The sequence below is a fragment of the Eucyclogobius newberryi genome, unplaced genomic scaffold (genome assembly GCF_026437365.1).
Source record: "Eucyclogobius newberryi isolate DKJ021-1_F unplaced genomic scaffold, fEucNew1.0.hap1 SCAF_12, whole genome shotgun sequence".
Taxonomy (NCBI): Eukaryota; Metazoa; Chordata; class Actinopteri; order Gobiiformes; family Gobiidae; genus Eucyclogobius; species Eucyclogobius newberryi.
The window spans coordinates 28,381,215-28,401,353 of NW_027315746.1; the positions used below are offsets into that span (position 1 = coordinate 28,381,215).

Sequence of the window (20,139 nt, forward strand, 5' to 3'; positions counted from 1 at the left end):
GAAGTTCACATGATTCGAGGATGTGTATAAATCTCAAGCCAACATTTCATCAGAACGCTTTCAAACATACATTTGTATTTCGAAATTTAGAGTGACATTTGTTCAGTTTTCATCCGTCACTCCGTCACCTGCCCCGCCCCTTTAAGCCAGTGCCAGTCTCCGCTATCACCTCCTCCACACCTTTTCTTCTGAGTGTTAAACCAGGGCACCACCCAACTCCATCACACCACTTCACTCACCGCCGTCTGCCTGCTTCCGTCCACCGTTCCTCTGACCGAGCAGACACCACCCATGGCCCCCTCAGTGCTGCAGAACGGGGGCTTCGTGCTGGGCCTGCTGGGCTCCTCGGCTCTGATCGCGGCCACAGCCATGAGCAAGTGGAGCGTGAAGGACCGACAGGGCGCCCTGCTGACCTCTGTGTACACCTACAAGGGCCTGTGGCAGGACTGCGAGACCACCTCGGCGGGCCTGACCGAGTGCAGGCCGCTCTACGGGCTGCTGGGCTTCTCAGGTCAGGAGGCTGGACACTGGAGAGTGGTTTGGTGGTAGTTTGAATATGATAGAGGAAAAGTTATGTTATGGGGAGAGAAAATGTTGAAGGCGAATTGTCAAAAGGAAAAGAGTTCTGTCCACTGCGTTTCCTATAGGTGTAGTAAAGTACGGCTGATACAAACAAATATTTGAGTATATTTTAGTCGACTCGTTAGCGATTACATACTCGATTAGTCAAATAGTAAAATTATTGATTCTGTTGTACATGAGACATTTTAAATACATTATCAACCAAAGGGGTGTAAAAGGAATATGATGACTGAATACTTCTAGATAGATAATAGTAGAGAATAAAGTGTCTTATTGATAAAAATCTGAAATTATTTGACATTTTGATTTAAGTCTTTGTTATAAAAAGGTATTTTGATGATCAAAATGAGATATTTTTTTAACTACTCACAATTGGTTGATAAATCATTGCAGCCCTAAAGTAAAGTAATGTAAAGTAAACAGACCTTTAGAAGTTTATATCTGATGTATGTAATTACTGATAACTTGTGTACTAGTGGACATTCAACCTAAAAGAAAACCTGCATTTGAGGTAGAATGGTGAAGAAAATATATTTAAAGTTTGTAATATTTAGTAAGAAATGGTGAAAAAAGTCAATTGAGCATTGACAGAAATAAAAAGACAAGTGTTATGACTGAATTAACAAATGTAGGTTTAAGAAATACATTTAATAAGTATGTGGAACCCTTGGTAGGACAATGTATTGAATATTGTGTAATAATGCTGTCATGTTCTCAGTTAACTGAAGTCGTCCCATTTTGTGTCTTATTACAGAACATAAAACAGTTAAGGCTTGGTTCCCCTGTTTCCACAGGTTTCTGCTTGATTAGTCTGATTGTGGCGTGTTTACCTTCATCACCCATAATGCACTACTTCTGCTCGCTTATCAGAACGGAACAAACGTAATTTTGCTCTGCCACTGACCTGTGCTCTAAAAATGAGCAATGTAAACCTACGCAGTAAAGAGATGTCACTATGGAGAATATTGGAACATCAGTCAAACCCTGAAAAGTTATAAATGATCATTGAAAGTGGTGGACAGTCATTTACTTCATCATTTTGGTAACATTTTGTAATAACACTTTAATTAGCATGAACAAAAACTTAATTTATAATGAACAAATAGTTTATTAACCCTAACTCCTAACCCAAACCCTTTAAATAAATAGTTACTATACTGTAATCATTCTTACTAAACTATTTTGTTCATGAATGTGTTCAAGGTGGTACAATACTTTTTTCTTGGTTTGACTACCCTGCCCAAGGGACTTAAATATGTATTGGTTTAGAAACACAAAAAGTTTATGTTGAGAAAAAGCTCACTCTAGAAATTCCTGTTCTTATAGTTCCAAGACTTTTTTGCCAAGAGAATTTACTAAAATAAAAAAATAAAAGCTTTTTTTTTTCTTCTCCATTTTTGGTGTGTTTATTGCACTGAAAAACTTAAAAAAATAAAAAAAATAGTGATAATAAACTGTCTCCTTACTTTGAGCAGGCTTGCATCTCCACAAACCTGACTCGTACTTGACCTTGTTTCCATGGACATGTTTTTCTATTATCTATGCCACAGTTATGCCTCTATCTCTGGAGAACGTTCAGAAGTATAAAACCATATACTTTCTGTTTCCATGGAATCAGGCAGTTGATGTGCCACCTTCAGAAAGTTACTTACAACTTATAGTATTTTAATGTACTTAAAATCATTATTATTTTTTGTAATCTGTTCTAGGCACATGGTCAAACTAAAAAGATGAATTATATTGTTAATTATATGGACGACACAGTTGTACTTAGAAGTGACGTGAAAACAACTTTAGCTATAGCTCGATCCACCTTTACAAAATCAACAGATTCTAACTGACCTTTGGCCAAACCTCACTGACCTCATGGTCTTGCGCCTCCTGCAGGCTCGTTCCAGGCCGTGCGGGCGCTGATGATCGTGGGGGTCGTACTGGGCGTGCTCAGTACTCTGCTGTCCATCTTCTCACTGCAGTGTCTGACCATGAACAGCATGGCGGACAGCACCAAGGGCAAGATGAGCCTCACCGCCGGGATCATGTTCATCACTGCAGGTAACACTTTACACACACAACTAAACTAGTTTTCTATGGAATTATTTTAGTGATTGGGTTTGTAGATTTATAATTGATCATTTAGGAAAAAATCTGGAATAGAGGTAAATGGATTTACCTCTATTATGGAAAAACAATGGAAAAACTGGGTTTAACCATACAATATCATCAAATCTGAAAAACCAAGGTGGTTTTGGGGAAAAAAACTGTGAATGATGTCAGAGCCTGGTTTAAATGTATTATTACATTTATTTATTTTTTTGAAGGGGATTATGAATTGGATGACTTTTTTTTTTTTTTTTTTTAATGGACAAAAATACGTGTTGGCTGCACACAATGTTTGTTTTTAAAATTGACCTACAGAAATAAAACAGACTTCTATCTTTTGTAATTGAAAAGCAACCTAACTGATATTTCAAGGCTGGAAATTTAAAAAAAAAGTTGCTTATTTTTTGTTATAAAGCCTTAAAATCAATTAGCATTTAGATCTGATGTCAGTTAATCATAATCAATATTATAGTTCACGTCACATTGATTCCAGTCTCATCCATTACGGACATTTAAAGGGCCTATGCATTCACAAAATGACTTACACGTTCATTCTCCAGGTGTATGTGGCATCGCTGGAGCATCGATTTATGCAAACCAGATCGTGTCGACTTTCCAAATGTCAGCCAACAACAACTACAACAATAACTATGGAGGAGGAGGAGGTTTCGGGGGCCAGTACGGAGGAGGCATGGGCGGAGGAGGCATGGGCATGGGAGCCGGGATACAAACGTAATATATTTATAGTGAGGCTGGAAACATAATGCATGCTTTAACTGCGGTGTAACGTTTGTACCTGTGCAGCTACACGTTTGGCCCCGCGCTCTTTGTGGCGTGGATCGGAGGTGGCGTCCTGTTGATTGGAGGAATCCTCAAGTGTTTGGCCTTCAGGGGAATGGTGAAAGATGAGAAACCGAGGTGAGACAATGACACAAAATGTTATCCAAAAGAACACAAACAGATATTACACTTACATTTGTTGATTGCGTGGTCTCGGCTGCAGGTATCCAGGGGTGGTCTACAAACCTCAGTCCCACACCAAAGGACAGGACCATCATTCAGAGGCGGCCAAAGACTATGTGTAATTTTACAAAACTATGTGTCATTTTACGGGGTGTGGCCGGAGGGGGCACAGGCTGAGGGGCTGAGACAGTGTTGGGTGTAAATTTTCCTTATATTACAACACCTAATTATGATAAATGAGAAATAAACACAAAATAAGTATAATTGTTATGATTACATTATTTACTTTACCAAAATTTGAGTAAAATTCTTAAACTTTTTGTGTCAAAGTCCCAGTGCCACCCTTGGGTCACCCCAGTGAAAAAGTCTGGACACTGCCATTTTAAATTCCTGCTTTTTGAAAAATGTTTGTGATGAATGCCTTTGCTCATTTTTATACTGCATTTTGGAGTTACTCATTTCAACATGTATGAAATGAAGATTTTTAAGTAAAGAGGTGATTAAGCGTTCTGCATATGTAAAATGTAAAATGTATATATTTGATCATTATTACATATGATGAATCAACTGATATATTTCAAGCACTCTGTATGTACTATGGCTTTCAATTCCCATTTTATACAGCGTAAGTCTAGTCATGGGTTTCAACTTCCTGTGACCTTCTGGTGGACGGTTGAACATTCAAAAGCTAGACCTATTTTGTCGATTACTATGGCAACTGTAGTAAATTTTCATCATTCTGAAACCCATGGATTGATCTGCAATTTCCCCTTTGTGGCACTAATTACAAGTTCCTTATTTTTGTTGTATTAATAGCTGCGGTTACATGCACGCTCACTATCTGATTCTCTTCATATTTTTAAGATTAGGATAATAATGTAAACTGCAAACACATCTGATTTCTTCCCGATTATGGTCACACCGATTACTCACATTAGATTTTGCGGTTCGCATGTAATTTAAATTATCTGTAAGGTCTGGAAATTAGATCATCAGTTTTCTTTGAATTAAATTGTTATTACAAATGTTTAATTTAAAGTAATTTTCAATAAACTGTTTATTTGCTTTTTACATATTAAGTTGAAACTGACTGCAGTACTTTTTCTTTGCCTGCTTAGCTCTGTATACACAAAGTACCTCAATTGAATAGATGCAATGTCGCTTCTTCTCCACTAGATGTCCCTAGAACCATTGCTTTACAACATGAAACTCTTCTCACTTCTCTCCTTTTCTAGTTAAGAAAAAAGGCAAATCATGCATTACATTTGGATCGTCTTTATTGTTGCATATTTCATCCCTTTTCAAACCAAACAGATCTCATTCCTCACAAAAAGCAGTCTCTTTACAAAACCCCCAACATCAGACGTCACATGCCAGAAGACTGGTTTACTGCGACCTCGTCACTACGGCAGGCTCCAATAAGACTGCTTTTACAGAGAAAGCGCATCTTTTCAGTCCGACTACAACTCCCACGATGCCGTTATATAAAAAATAATTATACAAGAATATTCAGACTTACAGAACAAGGGAAAAAGACAAAAACAAATGTTTACTGGTGATACAAAAGGGTCTGAATCTTTCAAGGCCCAATAGAATTAATTCAATCCTTAACAGTCAGGAATAATTATAAAAATTTCAGTCTAAAATTTCAAATTAGAATGGAGTCAAAGTCAGTAAAGTCTAAATTTAAGTCCATGATAGGATGGCAGGTCTATATTCGGTCTAATTTCTCGCTAAGGAACTCCTCCACGCTGTCTGTGTTCCACTTGAGGATGCTGAGCTCTTCTTCGATGTTCCCGCTGTCGTCCAGGAGTTTGAGGACGGGATCGGAGCCGCGCACATACTGCGGACACAACCGGACACGAGGGTTAGGAAGGCCGTTAAAAAAATTTGCGATTTTGATAAAGATTTGTTAAGATATTAGGTCAACAGTAGCAATTTTAAGACATTTCTGATACATTTTGTGTGCTCAAATCAGGGGCTTGAACTGGCACAGGAAGTTAACATGAACGTGCTAAATATAACTGTGAAATGTGCTATTCAGTCAAGAAAAATGTAGAGTGGTCAGACTCCGGCTCGCAGATGTACTGTAGTACAAGTATACACTGTAAAAATGAGTAAAGTACTGACATTTCACCACTGGATTGGTGTGACAATATCCAAATGTTATAGAAAAGTTTGTGTTGCATAGATATACAGCAAGTCAAAAGCAAGTCATTCTACATTCTCAGGATTATTTAAGGTGGTTCGGCAAGTTTTGCAACAACTGTTTTATTCACGCATAGTTACTCGAGTCGTCGGCTCCACAGGTTTGACTCGTATAGAATTATTCGATTATTAGGACAAATATTATGCATTATTTGTACTATAATTAGAGAGTACCTTTAGTTTAGCATCACGTGTTATAGAACTAAAAATACTTCAGAAATGCCTCTGCAGTTTCCCATAGCACCAACATCCACTGGCTCCAGAGGGAACAGCACAAGTTTAAAATAAAACACGGCAAACTCACCTCCCGTAATGAGTGTGATTTGACGGCAGAAATTCTCAGAATGAATTTGTTGAATTGATTAATAATAAAATTAAAATAGCAGAGAAATTTTTTGGAGCCACGTCACAGATCAAGAATACATCACTTTCGATTTGGGAAATTTAGAATGGGAAAGATAGATATGTTATATAGAGATGTTACTTTCCCTTAAATGGTTCACTAGACATAAAACACAATGTAGGAACTAAATTTATGATTGATTTGTGCCAATTACAATGAACAGAATGTACTAAATACTTAAACCTCTACGGTGGCTCAGAGGTTTACAGACCGTTTATGTAATATGTCACTGCACATCAGCTGAAGCAGTCATCCTCACATTTCATTGCTGGAGTGACAAAACAATATTTTACATCATTTCTAGGCCTGATTCTCACCTTAATCTGAAGACCTTTAAACATCTTGGGCTTGTCGCTCCTCACAAATGCTACGGAAACACATAAACATAGTTAAAAACATTGTTCACGTGACACAAGTGTCTTACAGAGCCACTTGAGTTCCGAGTCAGCGCGTAGTAACAGCTGCAGAGGCCTTTGAGAACATGAAGGAAGAAGGACAGACCACAGCTGAGGAAAACACAGCGACAAATGGCAGAGTGGTAAAACTGAGGGGACGTCTCCGTTACAGAAACATGACATGGACGCTAAGTGAGGGTTTGACGGACAGCAAACAGGACAAGACCACTTCAAACGACTCGTTAAAGATGGACAAGCTCAGAGCAAATGCGTTGGGAAAACACAGAAGCAGCTAGAGATCTAAACAAATCACCTGAGAACAAACAAAAAGTAAATAGAGTTAGCAAATGTTAGTAAAGTATAGATAAACCCTCCTTTATGCAGTACTGATTTGGGCATAAACATTGTGGTTCTTCCATCAAAGTCCATGCTTACCCTGAGATAGCTGGAACTAAGCTAAAAACAAGGGTTGCTACAGCTAAAAATTTGATTAGCAGCGTAGTGAAGCAAACTTTAAAAACACAGAGGAGCTTTATAGAAGTAATAAGATAATGTGCATTAGTGAGGGCTGAGCATTTAGGAGGATAACTCAAACATCATATATAAAAGCTAAAAATGTCAGTTTTGTAGTAGAATATACCAGCTAGCATTAGCCCCATTTGTTCTTGCTACTATGAAATGTTTTTTTGAGTCACTTTGGTTGTTAAATATGTATTTTTGAGGCATTTGAAGTGTTCGTCGTCGCCCCCTGCTGCATCAAGCCGAAGACAACTCCCGTGAGAAATCCTGGCTCATTTTTTAAATATTTGGAAAGGTTAAATGTTTTTGTATGTGATTCTACTGACTTATTTCAATTAAAAAAAAAAATACTTTTGGGTCTGTTCTCTGACTGTGTATTTTCACAAGAGAGCTGAAGGGGGAGCTCTATCGCCAAAGTTACTCTCACTTCTGCTTTAATGAACAAAACCGCTCAGTCTCCTTAATGTAAAATGAAATCATAATTTTTGAGTGATGCATTCAACAGAACAAACCAAAATCACATCAATTTCTCACCTTGGACTTGCGGGAACCTGCCCAATTTTCATCCACAGACTTCGAGGATGGCCCCTGGATAGAGCTGTGGTGAAGGAACGCAAAACGACAGAACATTAGACTCTGGAAGAGCTACAGATCATCGTACAACACCAGGCGATGTGAAGCCAAAGGAAGACAAATAGTCGCTTCCAGGGCGTTCTTGTAATAAAACTTGGAGTGCAAAAGTACATCAGGTTAGTGGCAATAGAAGTCACAGCGGTAAAAGGCTCACTCGGCTGCCTCGCATCAAAACGGCATATGCAAAACCATTCAGCAGACCGCTCGCTGTGTAGCGGTAAACAATTGAGCTCGTCGGGTGATTTTATTTGAATAACTGAAGAACGCAGCACGTCTTTAAGCAAATTCAAGCAGTTAGGTGTACTTTCCCTCTTTTCTTCCATTTCTTTCTCTCCTTCTGTGTAACATGTTCATGGCAACTTTTGAATGATTTGGGGTTATATAGCGATATTTCCTATTTTTGAAAAACCTTTCTGAAAAAGATACAAGAATAATTTTGACAAGCCAGACAAAGAGTGGAATATCTTTTGTTTAGCTAGTCCCATTCCGTCAGCAGATTTCTGTAGATACTGTGGGTGGGGAGATTTTACACTGCAAGCAAAATCCATCCTAGAGCTACTTTTAAAAACATATTGTATTGATTTTATTGTATTCATAGTCTGCAGGGCAATTTGATTTTGTGGAACATGTACAGTTTACTACAAAGAAAGGAACGAAAGGTAGCGTTTCCAGTTAAATAAGAGACCATCATCGACCTGAGCCATTGCATTATTTATGTTATTGGCCTTTAACCATATTCTTGAGTACTTTGCTCTGGCTTCTCATGTTTTTAGAGATTAAAATAACACATCTTCAGAAAGCACACATTACTTTATATATCTGTGAGGCGTTCCCTCATCATGAATTGTCTTTGAACTCAATCTACTGGTAATAGAAGGTATTACAGTGTGGAAATAAACAACAGCTAAAGTACAAAGCAATTATGGATGCAATTTAACGCTCGGTTTTTGATGAGGGAACAATGTTAAAACATGGTTCCCATGTCATCGTGATCGTTAGATTGGGAAACAAATGCATGAAAATCATATTTTAACAAAATGATTCCAACCAATCAACCATAGTGGTTGTGAGTGAATTTTTGTTTTGTTTTTACAATTTAAACAAACCAAGGACTTTATAAAAGTGCTGTCGGTGGTCGAGTGCTTAAGGCACAGCACACATTATGTTCCAGGTAAAAAAAAAGAAACCATTGACAAAAACATATCTAAACTACAGAGTTAGATGGTCTGAAATGGGGATGAACACTTTAAAATATCTAATTCCAATTTTTCAAGCACGGTGATCCCGATTAGATTTGCGTTTTTAATTTTCCATCACCAGAGCTGTGAGTCACTGAAGTTGTTTTCCAAAAAAAACAACAAAAAGCAGGGCTCTGGATGTTGTAGGACTGTCTTGGCTGACACGTCTCTGCAACATCGCGTGGCGTTGGGGACCTGGGCGGTGGTCCCTCTGTTCAAGGAGGGGGACCGGAGGATGTGTTCCAACTACAGAGGGATCACACTCCTCAGCCTAAGGTCTATTCCAAGGTACTGGAGAAGAGAATCTGATAGTCGAACCTCGGATTCAGGAGGAGCAGAGTGGTTTTCGTCCCGGTCGTGGAACACTGGACCAGCTCTATACTCTCCATCGGGTGCTTGAGGGTTCATGGGAGTTTGCCCAACCAGTCCACATGTGCTTTGTGGATCTGGAGAAGGCTTTCGACCGTGTCCCTCGGGTGTCCTTTGGGGGGTGCTCCGGGAGTACGGGGTCCGGGGCCCTTTGCTCAGGGCTGTCCGGTCCCTGTATGACCAGAGCAGGAGCTGTGTTCGCAGTAAGTCAGACCTGTTCCCAGTGCATGTTGGACTCCGCCAGGGCTGCCCTTTGTCACCGGTTCTGTTCATAGTTTTTATGGACAGAATTTCTAGGCGCAGTCAGGGGTCGGAGGGTGTCCGGTTTGGGGACCACAGGATCTCATCTCTGCTGTTTGCAGACGATGTTGTCCTGATGGCTCCATCAAACCCGGACCTGCAACATGCACTGGGACGGTTTGCAGCCGAGTGTGAAGCGGCTGGGATGAGAGTCAGCACCTCCAAATCCGAGGCCATGGTTCTCAACTGGAAAAAGGTGGTTTGCCCTCTCCAGGTGGGTGGGGTGTCCTTGTGAGATTGACAGGCGCATCGCTGCAAAAAGACAAAGCTCTCGATTTACCAGTCAATTGACGTTCCTGCCCTCACCTATGGTCATGAGCTTTGGGTAATGACCAAAAGGACAAGATCGCGGATACAAGCGGTCGAAATGAGTTTCCTCCGCTAGGTGGCGAGGCGCTCCCTTAGAGATAGGGTGAGGAGCTCAGTCACACAGGAGGAGCTCGGAGTAGAACCAGCTGAGGTGGCTCGGGAATCTGTCCCGGAGCCTCCTGGATGCATCTCTTGGGAGGTGTTCTGGGCATGTCCCACCGGGAAGAGGCCCCGGGGAAGACCCAGGAAACGCTGGAGGGACTACCCTACTTTTCGGACTTAAAGCCGCTACTTCTTCCCCACGCTTTGAACACAGCGGTCATTAAAACGGTGCATCTAATTTATAGATTTTACTGGCTAACTAACGTCAGTGGACAGTGGTCAACGTCCAGGGGACACATCGTGTTTTCTATATTTTGAGAAACTAGTCTAATTAGTCCCGCAGTACAGCGGACTGCAGTTGCAACGCAAGAACCCCGGTTCAAAAGACACATCACTACCGCGTTTATTGTGCAGTTTATTGTCAGGTGCGGCCCGTATATGTACAAGTTCTATTTTCTTTGTCAATTTGCTGTGCGCAGCTTTTATTCAGGAGTGCCCGAAAAGTACAGCATGTCTCTCGGCTGGCCTGGTAACACCTTGGGATCCCCCCGGAGGTGATGGAGGAAGTGTCTGAGGTGAGGGAAGTCTGGGAGTCCCTGCTTAGACTGCTGGCCCCGCGAACCGGCCCCAGATAAGTGGAAGAAGAGTAAGGATTCTGTTCAAAATTCACATTGGAAAACATTTCTAGGAGCATTAACAATTGAGAGAAGACTGAAATGTAAATGGCTAAAGACTACAACTACTACAACTACAACAGAAAACAGAAGTTTGTAGAGTCCTGAACTGCAGCTTTTACACATAAATAAGACCGGATATTGTGTCATTTGCCAAGGAAATGAACTATTGCTGTTGTTGCGATTTGCCAATTGTAACTATTCAAATTTCAATGCAAATTCAATCAATTACAATACATCCTGCAGTCCTACTTGGAAAAAGATGGGATTACTTAAATGATAATATAAAACTATTGCGCGCACACACGCACGCGCACACACACTTTGCCTTAACAGCCTCAGCGCCTGGCTTCTGACATTCTACCTGGAAACCTACTCTGTCCCCAGAGCTTCTCCCCGTTTAGAATTCCCATCACCGGCTGTAATGAGGCGCGGCTGTACTACGCTGTGCTGAGGTGCTGTTGCTAAGATACCAAACGCGCTCCGGGCTTAACAAAAGGACAAATTACATTGTTTTTTTTCCTTTTTCCTTCTATCCTTTCATGACTCATTTGAAATCCACCAAAAGCGTAGTGGGTGTTTTCAGCGTGCAGTAATCACCAGTGAACGACAGTGGGAGAAATGTTCTGCCAGGTGGAGGAGGAGGAGGAGGGGTCTGTCTGCAGGTTTTATGGACAAGTGTGAGGATCAGAGAAGACGACACAGAGGGGCAAATGGCTGGAGACAACAGCGCAGTAAAATAAATATAGGCTAGAGCTTTTCAGTATGTGGTTGTTGACCTTTCTGACAATTGTAGTGCTGGAGGAATGAACTACTCAACTAACAAATGAGAAAACTTAATTGTAGACAACATATTGGCCAATCACATGACCAAAAGCATGAAACTGCAATATAAAGAAGAGGAAAATAAAACTTTAGCAATTGCAAGTCTTGTACTGTCAAGTTACCTTTGGGGAGAATGTGTATTCCATCATTTATTATCATTTATTTTGTGATAATGTTTCAAATTCTACAAAAAGCTTTTTGGGGAAGAACAAATAATTCAATTCAGAAAATGAATAAAAACATGTTAATTGCTTGATGGGAATTAAGTCCAGAAATGTGCCACAACAATGCAGCGCGCAGGAGATTTAGCGTGTTTTAGGCAGACAGAACTGACGCTTGGTAAACGGGTTTAAAATGTGTATGAGATATAAAGGCGCGCAGCAGACAGAGAGACGGGCGCGCACGCTCTCCCCAGGGCCGCGCGCAGGGACAGACGAGCTCTGTCACAGACTTCCGCAGCAGTTTGGCGAGAAATTGCTTCACACGCTCTTGTCCTTTGACTTAATGCTGCTTTTTACATTTAATTTAATGCTATTTTGCTTTGTCGGTGGTACTTTATAAAAAAATAAAATAAAAAAAAAAGATAATAATTTGTTTTATTTCTATTGTATAAATCAATAATCCAAGTGCGGCGGATCCGTAAACCAAGTAATAAAATAACTAAGGCCTAAGGGGCGCTTGGTGGAAATCAAAGCGGAACGAACACCATTCACTCACATTCACTAGGAGCAATTGCATGTGTTTGGACAGTGGGAGGACCCGGAGAACCTGAAGAGAACCCACAGTAACACGGGAAGGACATGCAGACTCCACCCAGACGGATCATGTGATGTTGGCCCGGGAAGCGAACCCCTGATTGGGAAGCGAGAGCTCTAACCGCCTCAACATTTCCTTTAGGGCCTGATTAAATCTGGAATACTGAGATTACGTTCCCGTGTAGAGCCGATTTTCCTCACAGTTGTGAAGTGAAACAGACAGTTTCACAATTGCAAACGCTAATGCCGAGAGATGCATCAACATTGTGGAGGCTCTGCAGGGCCTAAAAAGGAGTGCAAGTGAAACATCATAACTATGACTTGGATATCAATATTCATATCAAATATCTTATTTCAACCGTTAAGCATTTGGTCTAGTGCCAATACAATTGTACAATTTCTCTTTCATATCATGATAGAACCAATAAACATATACCCCTGACCTTTTGTTACATGTCTTTTTTGTTATTGATTTCAGAATAAAATTGCACAACCCAATCTTGTTATGGGTAATCTGTAAGTTATCTGAAGAGACTTTGGAAATGGTTAGAAATAGTCTGGCTGCCACTCAGTGCTCAGCCCCTGGTCACCCCACTGGAGGCAGACCTCCCGGATGTGGCTGCCCCGAGCCTCACCTTGCGCCCCTCAAGCTGGGCCTCCTGTTGGCAGCACCTCCGACAGTCGGGCTGCAGAGTGTTCAGACTGAACTCTCCCAGCAGATCACAGCCACTGCACAGCAGGTTACTGGAGAAGCCCATCTCCCTGCAGGCTTCAGAGGACAGCTCGGCCCCATACGCTGACAGCTGACGGGGCAGATCATGAGCACAAACACACACAAACAGAGCATGTTAGAGTGAGGTCATTATAACACAATGTGCAAAATAGGAAGATAGAAGAAGTTCTGGCCTGTAAAAGTTATGAAATGTGCTCATAAACTCATTGCAAAAAATAATGAGGATGCTCGGAAAGCGATATGACCAAAATAGCAGATTCTCCCATGGTTTGACAGGACTACTATTCCATGCCTGGGTGGACCCTAGTCAGTCCCTGCTACTAAAGGAGACATATTTAATTTGTTCAAAGTTGTAGTTTGATTGATTCATGCATGCCAGCAACTGAGGCACAAGTGCTCAGAAAAACCCTGTTTTCACCTTGCCTTGCAACTATTATACTCAAATTGATACACGTAGCATTCTAACATGTCACAGAGCCACTTTTCAAAACTAAAATGGGCAATTGAAAATCCACAACTTGCGGTGAAATATCGCTATGAAGAGGCGGGGCTTATCAATAATTTAGTTTTGAACAGGAAGTCAATGGACATGTTCTATAACTAAGCAGTTATAGATCAATATTACAAAGAACAAAATGTAAAATGCTGATATACTTATGTTATGAATGAATGCCAAGTACATGAAACAGCATATCGATATGTCTCCTTAAAAGATGACAAGAATAGATCTACAGAACAAACATTTAGGTTGTGCGGATGAAAACATCGGCCTACAATAACATTAAGATTTCAATAAAGATTAGGTATATTTCAGAGATTAGTTAGTACGTCCTGAAAATAAGTGAGTACTCCAAATAAGCACGAGTGGCCTGAAACAAAGCAGAATGTTTCACCATTTAACACTTAAACAATCAGAGCTGCCACAGAGAGAAGATGAGCCACGTCAGTGTTGTGCCGCAGATACGGATGTGGTAACAACAGAACGCGGCTAACAGCAGCTAACACTTTAGTTCTAATCTCCAATCTTTAATCACGGTGTCCGCTAATGAAACTGTTTATAACTGTGTCAGGTAAAACTCACCGTGTGTAACAGGGACAGCAGCCACAGGAGATACACCTCTCCCGACATTTTGAAAGCGCTACTAGCAAAAAAGCTCCGAGGACCTCTTTATTGGAGCGAAGGGCTGCCGAGCCACTGCCTGAACTAAATTAGCTTGGAAATTAGCTGTGGTCCTGTTTTGTTTCTTTGTGTTATTTTTTATGTTCAATATATTTGTAAAGGTAAAAAAATGGGGGTAATAAGAAATTAAGGATAGTAAATAATAATAATACGATAATAATTATAATAATAATAATAATAATAATAATAATAAGAAGAAGAAGAAGAAGAAGAAGAAGAAGAATAAGAAGAAGAAGAAGAAGAAGAAGAAGAAGAAGAAGAAGAAGAAGAAGAAGAAGAAGAAGAAGAAGAAGAAGAAGAAGAAGAAGAAGAAGAAGAAGAAAGAAAGAAAGACAGTAAATAAAGATTACTTCTGTGATTCATTATAATTATGTATGTATTATCCCTAGCAGAAAATATAATACAGAATAATTTGGTTTGAAGTTAAATTGAAATAAGTTGAAGGAGGCCCCTGTGATTTACCGAACATAACTTTAAATTTACTCAAAAATCTGCTTACAAATCTTTCTATCTATATTTTCAGGGATGCAATCGGCAAACATCTCCCTAGTTCAGGACAGACATTGCTTCTTAACAGAGTCTCTTTTCAGTAAGTGTTTATTACTTTTCATTCATTCCCTTTCTACTGATTGTTCGTGTTTTAGGGGGATCGCGACTATCCCAGTGACTTTGGGCCTTAGGTGGGGTACATCCTGGACAGGGGCCAGCTCGTCACAGAGTTAACAAGTTGTTTCTTTTTACATTTATTATAACGTAGTCATTTGTCTAACTACACAATAATAAACAACGCTACACTTTGACGCTCTCATGCTAGTGCGCCCTCTGCTGTCCAAGCACGAGACTTGCGCTCCGTAAAAAAACGTCCAATCCCGTTCGCTGAGGCTGTGATTGGGGGCGAATGGCGAGGCTTTGCGCCGTGGTGGTCTCCCGTTACATCCAATGACCTGAGCGCTTGTCTTTGGACAGCAGCAGTCAGTGCGTAATGCAGCGGGGAGCACACGGGATGGGACAGGACCGCGGCTGTGCGTGAAGACACGGGCCAACACCGCCGAGAGACACCGGGCCGTCCAACAGGCTCCAATTGCTGGGAATCAAGGAAATCGAACGCTGTGAGAATGAGAATGTGACGATAACGAGTGGATTTGACGCACCTGAAGGAAGACGAGCGGAGTGCGTGCGCGGTGAGAGAGAGAGGGCCATGCACTGACACTTCTTTGTAAGCAGCGTCGTGTGCGTGCTCCGAGCAGCAGGAGCAGGAGCAGGAGCAGCAGGAGCAGCAGGAGCAGCATGGAGTGAGTGACCAAACCCCTCTCGAGCGTGGATGATTTGATGGGGTTGCTCCGAGTCATGATGCCGCCGAAGTTGCAGCTGCTGGCGCTACTGGCGTTCGCAGTGGCCATGTTCTTCTTGGAGAACCAGATCCAGAAGCTGGAGGAGTCCAGAGGAAAGCTGGGTAAGTTCCCTCTGTGTGGCGGACAGCGTGAGGGTCGTTCTTCTGGTCATCATGTGGCTTGAGGGTCAGTGGTGGAAAGACTTGGGTTGAGTTCTTCCACCACACACTGCCCTGGGGTTTGAAATGTTGCTGTGCAGAAGGTTCCATTTTCAAACTTTTAATGAATCAAAGGATGTTCAGGTCTTTGGTGAAAATCGAATCATGATCAGATTTCTGGATTTTTTTTAGATGTTAAAATGGCATGCAAACTATTGTAGTCTGATTCCTTTCTGATTGGACACCTGTTTGACAAGGAAAATGATGCAAAATTGTCTTCCAAATGTAACAGTTACTCTAAAATCCCATTGATTTGATTGGCCTGTCACATCAAGTCTTTTGTACATGTAAACACGCACCAAAACTCAGATCTAATTATGGGGTAATCAGATTTTGACTGGCCGTAAGAATGTACCCATTGTCAACAAGAGGATTCTCCATGTCTGTCCAATAAACTAGTCAGGTAATTACGATCACAGAGTGCAGTTTGGCAATGCTATTTCAAACTCTAGGCCTGTTGGAGATGGAAGTGGGCTACTACAGAACTGCTACAAGTAGTATCTATTGAGTATGCAGGTGGTAGTGCTGCTCGTAGTGACATCATCATGTAAAGACCATTTTGACTAAATTGCTATTATAAAGAGATGTACTGATGATTTTAGTGGTCAACAGCTTTAGTTGGGTGTTGTAAAGATGATATAATACGTAATGTATCTTGCATTGCATTGTGGAACATTGTAATCCCTTGTTTTGCCATCACTTCATGATTCATACAGTCATCACTTTCCATCCTCTAAAGATCTGGCTTACCACTTTTACAATGCAGCAGGTACATCTGAGTTACACTGTAGTTATAGCATGTTACACGTTAACTGCTGGAGTACTACGCAATAACGTGTTTGTGCTTTCATTTGTCCTAAAACGGTCAAAGACTAGCACGTACCCCAAGTTTATTCCTGCTCGAAGTGTGCATTATTCAAACGTCTTAGCAACAGAAAAGAAATGTTTAACATCTACTGAAGATATGTAAAATGTTTCAGAAGTATTTATTTTTTTAAATTCTCCTGGAAAAACTAAGCCAACATCAGCCTTGTTGCAAGCTATTTTATTTGGATGTGATATAGCATTTGGTATTTATTGCTATAATAATGGTTCAGCTCCAATATCCCATTATAATTCAATTAGAATACTGTAATCCCAATACTTAGCAATACTTTTACATTATGTATAATTATATAGTGTAAAAAAACGCATCAAAACAGCTCATGTTTGTTTTGTTATTTCATCATTGTTAGTTTTTTTATTTAACCTTTATTTAACCAGGAAAGTCCTATTGAGATTAAAAACAGTTACAGCAAACAACATTAACATTAAATAATAATAATTAGCAATTTGTAATTTATTTCTAACACAAATCAAAGAAGGAAAAATCGCATATCACAACAATCACTAAAAGAGCAAGAGCAAGATGAATTGTATTGCCACGTTTTTCGGAAAGTAACTGAATTCTGAATACCACCAAATTAAAGAGTAACTGTACCTGAATTCCGTTTCTCAAAATGAATATTTCGAAGACGTATTATGTGGTACATGTATTTACCTACTTCCCAAAACTATATCTGCCACCAACCTCAGCACATGAGTCCCTATACTTACACTATAACTCTATACAGAACCTTTAAGCCCCCATGTGTGAAGCCCATAAGCAGGTGTTGAGTTCACTGACAGCTTTTGTTCGGTTGAACCGGGGGCTCGGTGGAACATTCCCCCGCACGTTGTAACTTAAGTGCCCCGAAAGCGCCTTAATTGAAAACTTACCCCGGGTCGCGCTCTGACACACTGCAACAGTCGTGACTCCTGGGAGGCCCCTGGATGCGATGGCTATATCGGCCCCTCTGACCTGCTTTACTGCCGCGGTAAAAGGAGTGCGTAAACCAAAATATACACACGGAGGTCTTTCCCAAACGCACAGCGGCTTTGTCCACTCGGCAAATTGCGCAGCGTGATAGATGAGCGCCCGGGCCCAGGTCAGAGGAGCAAAGAATCATGGGAATTATGTGCTGCGTGGTCAGAATGTTGGGACACAGAACAGGGCTGAGGAAAAATTGGGCTTTTTGGTTTGCTAAGTTTGTCTGTTAGCAATTGTTTAACGTAAGATCACATTTTAGGGTAAATTTAGAGAAAGATGAGCTAAGAAGAATGTATTTAAATCCACAATTGAATCACAGGAAAATGTATAATTGACAAACACTGGAGCTACTCAGAAGCGTCGCTGCCATTCTGTGTCCACGGCCCCTCCGACCCCAACCAGTTACACATGACCAACATATTAACCCATTCCTACATAGGCAAGGTGGGTGCGTCTTGCTCAAGAACACAATGGCAGTGTGTAATACTGAGAACCACAGGATCCGTCACGATGGCTCAATAGAATACATGTTATAACTTATAATCAATTTAGGGCACATGATATTCTGTTTTATTCCTAAGAACCAAATACATTGTGACAACAGTATTTGTTTGTGGGATAGAACCACCAGCCTGGGGGTTAATGGACAAGGGTCACCTGCTGTAGCCAACAATACACTATAAATGGACTTATTTTTGCTTGGCTTGGCTTCTGCACATATCTTTTACAATCGTTTCCTTTGGCTACGCTCTGTCAGAAAAATGGATCGTAGTATAGAGTGACACGGCTGTTTAGCTCCAAGACTAAAATGCACAAGCGTTGAGAGAGAGGTCCGCAGACTGTTTGGTTGCGAGGCAGTCCACAGTTTTGTGCCCGGCGGTAAACAGGAGCCGGAGAGCGCTGCCGCCTGTAGCGAGCATGAGAAAAACACGCCGGGGCAAATAACCGCGTCGCCTCCAGAGCGGTGGAAAAATCACAGGAGTCAGCCAGGTGTCAAGATAATCAACATCTACAGCCATCCACGCGGCTCAGCCACAGCAGAAACACCATCGTCTGAGCCACTCATGCATTACATTTGTGTTATACAGTGAGTGGCAACGGCTCTGTGGAGTGATACAGAAGCATTTTAGCCTATACTTGACGGATAAGAAGTTAGAAATGTTTAGGCTGTGCAACTGATCAAATTTGTTTCAAAATTGTGTTTTATTGATCTATTAATCAGAATATGTGGCTGGTTCTGCCACTCAAAGCTCGGAACAAAGTCTTTTTTCTATTCTATGGCTTTTAAACTAAAGTGTCCCAAAATTATTTGAACTCATTGTGATTTCAATTATGAGACAAATAACTGTGATTACAACGTTTGACTCGATCTATGTAACCTTTGTACTTGAATAGCTTGCCAGTAATGTAGAAATAGCAAGCACACATTTGTAAAACTGTAGTTATTAGCCTAATGGCATCAAAATTGCCTGCAAAATACGATCATTAACAAGATTTGCTCATTTTCCGCCTCAGAAAGTATTTGACCTTTTAGTCCTGAATGGTTTAACATTTCACTTTTTCCCCAGAAAGACTTGCTTTTGACTGGCAAGTGTCAACAAGTGGGTTATTTGAATTTGACCTTATATTTAAACGTTCAGCATTCTACTTTCTAGCGTTTGATGGTTCAAAAAGAAGCATCAAACGCGAGTGTGAGCATTGTCACATTAGAAACTTTTACATGCATTGATTTGTTAATGCATTTACTATTAGTGTTTTGATACTTAATACGGATTTTGATACCACAATGATAATTAAAAGTGCAATTTTATTTCATTTTCAACACAAAATAATAGTTAATTCTTTATGTTTCCATGTGGTCTTAGACTAGTTCTAATAAAGCTTAAGATTGTTCTAATTGTTTTAAAAATGTCCAAGAAAAGTCAATTTTTTTAGTAACGATACTTGTTTTAAGGAGTAACTGGTTTCAATATCAGTTTTAGGATGAATCAGTATTTGATTTTTGATTCTTTACTATACTCTCTGCCTGCTAACTTTAAACTGTTTGAACGTCTTTGATAATGGTTGTTTATAGATTCTTGCTCTTGCTACTTCATTTTTCGTATGTGACCGTATAGTAATGACTTTTCCTTCTAACTTATCCTGAAATAAAGCAGGACAGTCACGCCTGTTGATGGATTAGCCTCTCCTCCCACTGCGAGGCTGGCAGTGGTGCAGGGTGGGGCGGACGCTGGATGTTTTTGGGCAATAGGAGGCCCTGCAGCCACACTAGACTCACTTCATTACACGGACCACTGCCTCCTCCTGTGGAACATCTGTGCGCTACCTGCTGCTGCTGCCGTCCCCTCACTTTATCTCCTCCGGGACCAACTCTTTTCTGCTTCCTCTGCTGCTCCTGCCTCTCCTGTGCCGCTGAGAATGATGTGTTCTTTTTACTATCACAGGTTTGAAAA

The 20,139-nt window shown here is 40.8% G+C and overlaps 3 protein-coding genes across 3 annotated transcripts in view; 2 read left to right on the plus strand and 1 right to left on the minus strand.

Moving 5' to 3' along the window:
• The first annotated feature begins 200 nt into the window (after positions 1-200).
• cldn18 (claudin 18) lies at positions 201-3,836 on the plus strand. Its single transcript, XM_072440426.1, has 5 exons — positions 201-511; positions 2,470-2,634; positions 3,243-3,414; positions 3,487-3,600; positions 3,686-3,836. The coding sequence occupies exons 1-5, from the start codon at positions 292-294 to the stop codon at positions 3,765-3,767; spliced, it is 753 nt and encodes a 250-aa protein (XP_072296527.1). The 5' UTR covers positions 201-291; the 3' UTR covers positions 3,768-3,836.
• A 1,068-nt stretch (positions 3,837-4,904) lies between these two features.
• On the minus strand, positions 4,905-14,337 carry selenof (selenoprotein F). Its single transcript, XM_072441802.1, has 5 exons — positions 14,190-14,337; positions 13,011-13,178; positions 7,705-7,768; positions 6,574-6,623; positions 4,905-5,488 (listed from the first exon to the last, which is right to left on the minus strand). The coding sequence occupies exons 1-5, from the start codon at positions 14,235-14,237 to the stop codon at positions 5,357-5,359; spliced, it is 462 nt and encodes a 153-aa protein (XP_072297903.1). The 5' UTR covers positions 14,238-14,337; the 3' UTR covers positions 4,905-5,356.
• Positions 14,338-15,167: 830 nt separating this feature from the next.
• Positions 15,168-20,139, plus strand: part of hs2st1a (heparan sulfate 2-O-sulfotransferase 1a) — a 38,669-nt gene continuing 33,697 nt past the window's right edge. The window contains exon 1 of the mRNA XM_072441808.1: positions 15,168-15,741. Within this exon, the coding sequence (XP_072297909.1) occupies positions 15,618-15,741 (124 nt within the window). The 5' untranslated portion in view covers positions 15,168-15,617. The remainder of the gene's footprint in view (positions 15,742-20,139) is intronic.

Bases quoted from the DNA above. Each gene is read 5' to 3' on its own strand.
- cldn18 (XM_072440426.1), top strand. From the start codon at position 292: ATGGCCCCCTCAGTGCTGCAGAACGGGGGCTTCGTGCTGGGCCTGCTG. The intron at 512-2,469 runs GTCAGGAGGCTG...CGCCTCCTGCAG, and splicing joins CGGGCTGCTGGGCTTCTCAG to GCTCGTTCCAGGCCGTGCGG. The intron at 3,415-3,486 runs GTAATATATTTA...GTACCTGTGCAG, and splicing joins ATGGGAGCCGGGATACAAAC to CTACACGTTTGGCCCCGCGC.